General features: G+C 43.5%; 1 protein-coding gene across 3 annotated transcripts in view; it reads left to right on the top strand.

The window, feature by feature from the left end:
- kcnc1a (potassium voltage-gated channel, Shaw-related subfamily, member 1a) overlaps positions 1–10,000 on the top strand; it is a 67,241-nt gene that overhangs the window by 33,664 nt on the left and 23,577 nt on the right. For all 3 annotated transcript variants that reach the window (XR_004165956.2, XM_031586942.2, XM_012819443.3), the window contains exon 2: positions 9,181–10,000. This exon is cut by the window's right edge and continues 120 nt beyond it. Coding sequence is in view for 2 of the 3 variants with exons in the window: in XM_031586942.2 (XP_031442802.1) it covers positions 9,181–10,000 (820 nt within the window). In the remaining variant the exon portion in view is untranslated. The remainder of the gene's footprint in view (positions 1–9,180) is intronic.

The following is a 10,000-nucleotide window of genomic DNA, read 5'->3' as shown; positions in this document are numbered from 1 at the left end:
GAGCACACATACACACACACACACACACACACACACTTACAAATGAACACTACTAGTGCTGATGGAAAGCAACACAGCATTCAAAAGAACACACACACACAAACACACACATATGCACACACACACACACACACACACACATGGCCCTCATTTCATTAATAGGCTACATGGCAGGCAACATGCAAAGTCTGCAGCACATGATCTAAAGCTAATTTAATAACTTGGCAAAGACATTTGGCTAATTTCATAGTATGAGCAGTCCTAAACACAAACAAGGGCGTGACGTGGGAGTTCCATGTGCAAATGAGTTCCTTCAAAGCAACACCATTTCTGTGACACTTCTAAAAAGCACAGATGACAAACTCTCATTTAAACCCAACCTCTATCATGTTGCTCTAGATGTTCAAAAGCACTCTGACTACATATACTGTAAACACATGCAGTGGGATATTATATAATGGATCCTCAATGGATCCTCCTGGTTAAGCAGATATAAAAAAGCATTGCTCTAAAGCCCTATTGGTTAAGGAGAATAACACTGCAATATAGCACATTCAGTTGGTTAAGAAATTAATAAAAATGATCTCACGAAATGTAAAAAAAAATCTTGCTTATGGGAGCAGTGACTTCTGAATTTCTATTTAGTTTTCCATGTGTGGTATTAATGACCTGAATGTCCATGTCCACAGGTCACTTTAGCGAGCGCATGAGGCTTAGAATGGTAAAGCCCAGTAGTGCCGCTCATTCATGGACCTCACTGACACACTTCCACTTCATTCCCAGAGGCTGTTATTACATCTGCCATCTGAACGAATCCTTGTGAGTCCCCTTCTCGTTGCTGTGAACGTAACCGCAGCTCTTGCCTCTTCATCATTACAAACACATAGACATGTATCCATGATCACCTTTCAAAGTTCAAAGTCTATACCAACACACACACACAACCTTGTGAATGTGTGTGTGTGAGAGAGAGAAAGAGGGATGGAGAGGAGTGCGCTTACATAAGAGAACGTGACAAGCTTTCATGTCCAGGAAACAAGGTAGAGAAGCAGAGGAACTGGGATAGAGAGAGAGAGAAGAGGAGAAGTGAGAGGAAGAGAGAGTGAGAGAGAGAGGGAGGAGTGGAAAGTAAGGAAATGAGGAGAGGAAATGTGTGCGTGAGAGAGGGCAAAAAAGGTGGGAGTGGAGAGGTGGATGTGAGGGAGAGTGGAGAGGAAGAGAAAGAGAGGGGAGAGGGAGAGAGAGAGAAGAGAGGGAGTAGAAAGAGAGAAAGAGAAGAGAGGGAAGGGAAAGGAAGAGAGAGAAGGGAGGGAGGGAAAAGGGAGAGAGAGAAAGAGAAGAGAGAGAGAGGAGAGGGAGGGGAAAGGCCTACCTCAAGTACATCAAAAATAGATCAGCTGCCTCCCTCTTACTACTTACATCATTGCTCTCTTTCTCTTTCATCTCTCTATCACCCTCTCCTCATTTCTCACTCCCCCTCTCTTTCTTTCACTCTCTCTCTTTTTCTTCATCTCTCTATCACTCCCTTGTCCTCTGTCTCCTTACCTATCCCTCCCCCTTTCTCTCCTGCTCTTTCTCTTTATCTCTCACTTTCTTTCTCCCTCTCCTTTTCTCTCTCTCTCTCTCTCTCTCTCCCTCTCTGCAAGTTGTTTTGGTTCAGTGTGTGGTAGGAGTGCGCCGATAGTTCTTGGAATAAAATCACTAGGACTGGATCTTACATCACACAGACAAATAAAGCACGGAGTGCAGATGAGTGTCTAGACTCTAATCTCAAGCAATCTTAATGAAACTAGTCAACAACAGTGACTCATGGAAATCACTACTGCATAATGAAGCAGTGAGCACTTTCAGCAGAATGATGGCCAGATGTGATGTGATGTGATAGTCGGTGAAGTATCGGAAGCTATGTCAAAAACAATCAACCAACCTTTTACATTACACTACATCACATTTGCACTTTCAATTTCACCTACAACACCTATTTTATTTACATTTTCTTTCTCTAAACATCAGGCTCTCCATGACATGCTTTCCACCTTAGATTTGAGCTCTGTGTGTAATAGGCGTGCGTGTGTATGTGTGCATGTGAGTGTATATATGTGTGTGCTTGTGTTTGTGTGTGGTGTGTGGAGATACGCGATCACAAAAATGTGGAGACTACACCTAAACACTCCTCTGTCTCACACACATAAACACACACACATACTTTACGCATGCACTCTCACACACACGTTTAAACATCTAAACTCTCTGTCTCACACACATAAACACACAGACATACTTTACGCATGCACTCTCACACACACGTTTAAACATCTAAAGCCTCTGTCTCACACACAAAAACACACACACACATACTTTACGCATGCACTCTCACACACACGTTTAAACACCTAAAGCCTCTGTCTCACACACATAAACCCACACACATACTTTACGCATGAACTCTCACACACACGTTTAAACATCTAAAGCCTCTGTCTCACACACATAAACACGCACACATACTTTACGCATGCACTCTCACACACACGTTTAAACATCTAAAGCCTCTGTCTCACATACATAAACACACACACACACACACACACACACACACACACGCACACACATGCAGACCCACACACACTTTACACCTGTACTGTCACACACACGGTTAAACAACTAAGGCCTCTACGTCTGTCTCACACACCTAAACACTTAACACCGTGCATTTGTCTTACGCGCCCCTCAACCCTAAATTCTGTACTGTCACACACACTTATACAGATGTGATTATTGCTTTCAGGACTGTATATTACATTTTGTTTTAGCTGTTTTAGATATGACTGTAGCTGGTCAAGCTCAGGCTGAACCTTGGTTGTGGTTTATGTGGTTGTGGTTTACAGTTTTTCTCAATTGCTAACACACATTTTTTGAAAGCATGCCTCGTTTCCTCAAAACTCTAAACACAAATCCCAAAACCACTCACACAAAATGCAAAACCCTTTATACATCCTGCAAAAGGCAACTTTGCTTTGAAAACAGTGTTATGTCACCTCAAAAGGGTACTTTGTTTTCTAATGACAAACACAGCCCATTATATGAGTAGACATTCTAAGCATCGATTGAACACTGATGTGCTCAATGGAAAACACTACTATGAAATGGGAAAACACCAGTATGAAGGCCTTATCAGGAACATACTACTCCTGTAGTAAAATATAACTGTATAATGTTTTTACACAAATATAAAACAACACACAAATATACAGTAACAACTAAAATATTTCTTTATTTTTTCCAAAAGTGCTGTAGCCTATACATCACAGCAAACACAAATGAATGTGTAAATGATTTGCACAGAACAAACAATAGGATATAGGCCAGTACAGTCAACAAAAAAAAGAAAGAAAAATGTAAAATAAAAAAGGACAAAAAACTACTGCATCCTGTTCTAGCTCAAGAAAATATTGACAATGTGCTATCAGAAATAGACCTACACAGTGTTGTGAATGTTGTTGCATTTTGTGTGAGTGGTTTAGAGATTTGTGTTTAGAGTTTTGAGAAAACGAAGCATGCTTCATGTGTGTAAGCAATCGAGAAAAACTGTAACATTGGATTGGATTACAATACAGTACAGTAATGTGTCAGTGCTGATAGGACGCAATCAGTTGTGAAAATGTATATGACTTACTTGCACATAGTCATAGCATAACTGTTTGACTGTCGGAGTTTCTGACAAAAGGCACCCTGTACACCTGCTTTATTCTCAAGGTGTTCCGCCTTAGAACACAGTCCACTGTGGCTAGGCTCACTGTATTGATGTTTAGGAATATGTCTTGGTCATCAATGGTTGCACTTTGTATTTGTTTACGTAATTTTACAGATACAGTACAATGGAAAATACAAGAATACTATGCTCCTGATAAGGGATTCAAACTAGTGTTTTCCTGTCATAGTAGTGTTTCTTACCTATTCCCTCTTCTGAATGTCCAGAGAATGGATGCAACTGAGAAGCGGCTTATATTTGGTTGAACCCTCTGGCCAGCCTCCTGCATGGTCAAACCATGGTTGACCATACGTTTGACCACAGTGGCCCGAATCTCATCAGAGATAATGGCTCTCCTTCTTGCTCTTTCTCTTCATCCTCTTCCTCCTCCTCCTCCTCCTCCTCCTCCTCCTCCTCCTCTTACTCTCACTCCTCTGCCTTTCTGATCACCTCTCACTTCAATGTTGCCATCAATTGTTCTCCAAACCAGGAGCTAACCTGTGGCCATCATATTGCTAAAGCTTTGATTTCAAATTGCACAACAGCCTTTGAAATGGAAGTTTTGCCAATTGAATAGCAGTGTGTTCTGTCTGAACACAAGGAGGTTTTGGCATTGATGAAGTGTGCAAAGTAGAGAGGATGGTGTTTAGTGTTTTGAAGAAAGTGTGGTTAACAATTGAAATTTGTGTCTAAAGCAGATAATTGTGTGTTGTGAGTTGAAGAAAGTGCGGTTAACAATTGAAATCTGTGTCTAAAGCACATAATTGTGCTTATAGTTTAGCCGAATTGGAGTTACAGGTTGTGGTCATTGTGCCATAAGTTCCAGTTTTTGAATGTAATCAATCGAGAAAAACTGTAAGTGAGACACCTGCAGACACACACACACACACAAACACACACACACACACACACACACACACACACTCATTGCAGTCTGATGAGCTGAGATTTGAGGCGGCGGGGGTTGGCAGATTTGACCTGCTGTAGGACATCATGTTCTTGTTGCCGTAATGGTAGAGGTCATGTTTCACACAATCCTTTCAGATTCAGGGCTGTATTATGATCCCCATTACACCCCATTACATTACCTGGCTAAACATAACACTACTGCACGTCTGTGTGTGTGTGCGTGTGTGAGTATGCTCTAGTTAAATAGGTAGAATATTAGTAGCAGTAGGCTTATTGTTGTACGATCTGCCTTTCTGCACTGTTGGTTGCTCTATGAGTGTTACTTTATGTTCTAAATTCTGTGTCACGTGTCCATTTTGTGACTAAAAGGTTTGCACTGAGTAAGTGGGATACTGATCTAAAGCCGCTTTTCCGTTGCATGGTTATGGCTCAACTAAACCTGACTCTACTTGCCATTTCTGGTTTTCCATTTGGCAAATCTGGTACCTTATAGCCTACCTAGTACTTTTTTTGGTACCACCTCCAGTGAGGTTTCAAGCGAGCTGAGGCAAAAGTTGATGTGAAAACACTATAGACTACTGATTGGTCACAGAGAATCGTCACCAGAATCCCCATCACACATATGCTAACGTTAGCTACCAGGTTAGCATAATATCCTCTTGCTTCGCCTTTGAGCAACCAGAGTCGTCTCATCATCTGAGCTCTGGTGTAGGAAAGCCCAAACTCTCCTGTTTCCTTCAGCAGTATTTTGTCTTGCTGCCTTCAGCCTCTTTCTAAAACAAAACTTGACTCCTTGCTATGACAAGCTCGTGTCAGTTTCAAATGGTGTCGCTATGACGACCAGCTACATTGAGGAGATACTAATGCAGGTACCATGCAGTGGAAAAGTGACATAAGTCCTGCTGAAATGCCATCTTGTTCCAGACTACGATAACACTCAGTGTTGGTCTGACTGAGAACCCACTGTCATGGAGCCTTTCTGTAATTTATGGCCTTCTTAATGGACCAACTTGTAGCATGATAAAAGGTTAGCTTTTCCAAGACAGGGAACATAAAAGGCTAGCGGATGCATTGCTCTGTTTTCCTCAGAGTGTTTAATCTGGTTAGCCTCCTTAGCAGCACGGGATCCTCACTGTTATTAGCTGGTCACATGACTGACCTCTGCTTCCTGGAATGGCTGGAAGGCGGGGAACTGAGGCTGTGAACGCGTTAAGTGATGCTCAGCTGATGCTGAATCACTTCTCAGCCCATTTATTGATCCGATGGCCCAACCTTTTTCTAAACTCAGTTCCTTTAGTACACCCAAGTGATTGATATCAGACAGAAGAGGATAATAAACCCCGAAATGTGTTAAAGCAGACACATACAGCTAGAAAATACTGCACATGTTGGATTCTATGTCACATTTTGGAAATGTTTTCTGAAATGTCTTGTGTTGTGATAATCATACTCATGCATGTTGGCTGCCCATTATTCGATCGGATGGCTCAGGCCCATCCATGTGTTTTATTAATTCACTTAGTTCGTTCAGCACGAGCCAGTGACTTTGATATCAGATGGAAAAGGGAAAATAAACCATCTACACATTTCATGTGTGAAAGCAGATGTATGCAAAAACAAAATGCTGAAGATACCTGTGGTGATCAGTGATGGCAGACTATATGTCAGTGGAATCACGTTTTGGAAATTTGTTATGGAAGGTTAGTAAATGTTAAACTCACATTCAGCCATGCTCCATAACCTGTGGAGGTACAACACTTTAAAGTTTAATGTCATAGTTCCTGTACATAGTCCTTCGTGTGTCTGCTGAGTAACTATGAATCGTTGTGTTGTCGTTGGTGTACAATGAGCCTTTCGTATCTAAATAGGGAGCGGGTCCTCTTCCACATAGGCCACCATGTTGCACCACCATGTTTCTACAGTAGCCCAGAACGGACAAATCTAAACACTGGCATAAGATAGGGCTTTTCGCGTTGTTATTTGACAGCCACCGTAGGTAGTTGTACACACTTGTAAAGTGAAGGATATTCAGCTGGTTGCAATTCAGCAACCTTACCACTACATGCCAGTAAACAATACACACTGGAGCTAACTCTGTAAAACACCTGGTCCTGGTCACAGCAGATCCATGTCAGAGTTTAGTTTTGTGACTCATTCTGCACCAGGATCAGCTGGTAGAGTAGCATAATGTAGTGTAGCATCCTCATGCCAGTAGGGCAGTTGGGGCGTGCCCTTACACACACACACACACACACACACACACACACACACACACACACACACACACACAAAAGGTATGAGCAAAAAGCCCTCTCTATGGCTCTCCCTCCTGGTCCGCTGCAGCTCTTTAATATTCTAGTGGTGTTAAGTGGGCTTACACAACCCTCCCTCCACACACACACATAAACACACATACACACACACACACACAGATAGCGCTGCAGGATATGTGCTGCCGACGGGCTAATTTACAAACTGCGGAAGCTCACAGTACTGTGTGTTAAAACACCACTCGACATCAGCATGCTCCACAGAGAGAACATACACTTCCCAGGCCACGAGTGTTTGCGTGTGTCTGTGTGTGTGCGTGCGTGTGTGTGTGTGTGTGTGTGTGTGTGTGTGTGTGTGTGTGTGTGTGTGTGTGTGTGTGTGTGTGCGCGTGTGGGAACCTCATATTATTTGTGAGTGTTCACGTGAATGAGCTCTGGACTTTTAACTGAACAAGCTGTGTATGTTAAAATAAAACACTTCATCAAACTCCACAGGGGAAGTGCATACTTCCTACGAACTCGTGTGCTGTGTCTTCAGTCTGCTGAGTGAGCCCTTTGCTGGTTATGAAGTCTTAGTCTGTGGTAGTATAACGCTGTTCATATACATGAGCGCTGGAGTTTTTATTGAGCCAGATGTGCGTTACAATAGCTCTCGAAATCAACAGGAGTAGTGTACACTTCCAAGGCTAGGAATATGCTGTGTCATCAGTCTGGAATAGTGCGCACTTTCTAGGCCACGATTGTGCTGTGTCATCAGTTGGCAGAGTGGGCCTGTGTTGGTAGTATGGCACTTTTCATATACATGAGTTTTTAATTGAACCAGCTGTGTGTTTAAGCACCACTCTGGATCACAAAGGGATAGTGCACACTAACTGGGGCATGTGTGTGTGTGTGTGTGTGTGTGTGTGTGTGTGTGTGTGTGTGTGTGTGTGTGTGTGTGTGTTTGAGTGTTCACGTGAATAAGCCCTGGAGTTTTAATTGAACCAGATGTGTATTTTAACACTAATCACTATCAGCAGACTCCACAGGGATAGTGAATTTTCCTGTGGGGATGAATAAAGTATCAATCAATCAATCTATCTATCTATCTATCTATCTATCTATCTATCTATCTATCTATCTATCTATTGTAGGGATATTTTTGTATAATGGACAAGAATTAACTCACGAGATATGAATTGATTTATTTAAAACAGGACTGCAGGGACAGCTGTTACTTTTTGCAATTGGGAGGGTTACATTTGGTGGTGGTGGTGGTGGTGCCATACAGGTAACACGTTCTGATTGAGTAAAGGTCAGATAGCAGGGTTAGATCTAATTGGCCGTAGGGGTTAGCCAAACAAAAAATCGATAAAAGAGGCCGGATTACTTTTAAAAAGGCAAGCGCGCTATTCATACAGTAAGATAATCCATGGACCATCTTCTTATTGTGGCTTAAATACTACAATAAAATTGGTGAGAACAACGCATCTGAGCTTCTGATTTCTGATTGAGAGAGTTGTGAGGGTATCCACAACAAAAAAGACGACACTATCTAGCTACTGTATCTATCTATCTATCTATCTATCTATATATATTTATGTACTGTATGTATCTTTACGGTTGCACTGGTATTGATTGCTATGAGTATTTGTATCTAGTATGTAGCAGGGCAGTATGAGTATTTTTGTCTAGTATGTAGCAGGGCAGTATGAGTATTTGTGTCTAGTATGTAGTAGGGCAGTATGAGTATTTTTGTCTAGTATGTAGCAGGGCAGTATGAGTATTTGTGTCTAGTATGTAGTAGGGCAGTATGAGTATTTTTGTCTAGAATGTAGCAGGGCAGTATGAGTACTCGGATGCAGTCATACACTGCTGATTTATGATTACTCGTTTCTGGATCCAATGTCTAATCTGATCATTTTCTCCCCCTCTTTCTGTCTCTTATTCACTCAATTATTCTCTCTCCATCCCTCCTTCTCCTCTCCTCCATTATTCCTCCATTTTTCTCTCACCTTCAATCCTCTCTTGTACTCTTTCTTTCCCCAATTCCTCTCTTCCGTTTTCTCTGTCCACTTCTGCATGTCCTGTTATCTATATCTCTCTACCTCCCCTCCATCTCTCTTTCCTTCTATCCACCTCCCCATCTCTCTGTCCCTCTGCTTGTTCTGTTCCCTCATTCTCTCTCTCTCTCCTCCCCCTCTCTATCCCTCTCTCTCTCCCTCTCTCTCCCCCTTCCCTCCATCTCTTTCTCTCTGTGCTCTTCTGCAGTGGATAGCATTCGCCTCTCTCTTCTTCATCGTGGTGTCTATCACCACCTTCTGTCTGGAGACGCACGAGGCCTTCAACCCCATCTTCAATCGCACGGAAACGAACCCCGTGGACAACAGCACGCGCTACTACCAGGAGACCGAAACCGTGGCCTTCCTCACCTACATTGAGGGCGTATGCGTGATGTGGTTCACCTTCGAGTTTCTGGTGCGTATCGTCTTCTGTCCGGACAAACTCAAGTTTGTGCGCAACACCCTCAACATCATCGACTTCGTGGCCATCCTGCCCTTTTACCTGGAGGTGGGTCTCAGTCACCTTTCTTCTAAGGCGGCTAAGGACGTGCTGGGCTTCCTGCGCGTGGTGCGCTTCGTGCGTATCCTGCGTATCTTCAAGCTGACGCGTCACTTCGTGGGGCTGCGCGTGCTGGGTCACACGCTCCGCGCCAGCACCAACGAGTTCCTCCTCCTCATCATCTTCCTCGCCCTGGGCGTGCTCATCTTCGCCACCATGATCTACTACGCCGAGCGCATCGGCGCCGCACCCAACGACCCGCGCGCCTCCGAGCACACACACTTCAAGAACATCCCCATCGGCTTCTGGTGGGCTGTGGTCACCATGACGACGCTGGGCTATGGTGACATGTATCCGCAGACGTGGTCGGGCATGCTGGTGGGGGCGCTGTGCGCTCTGTCGGGCGTGTTGACCATCGCCATGCCCGTGCCTGTCATCGTCAACAACTTCGGGATGTACTACTCACTGGCCATGGCCAAGCAGAAGCTACCAAAGAAGAACAACAAGCACATCAAGCGCGCGCCGCAGC

This window comes from Clupea harengus, chromosome 20 (genome assembly GCF_900700415.2).
Source record: "Clupea harengus chromosome 20, Ch_v2.0.2, whole genome shotgun sequence".
In the NCBI taxonomy this organism is placed as follows: Eukaryota; Metazoa; Chordata; class Actinopteri; order Clupeiformes; family Clupeidae; genus Clupea; species Clupea harengus.
Note: the sequence above shows the minus strand (reverse complement) of the source record. Positions and strands in the feature narration are given on the sequence as shown.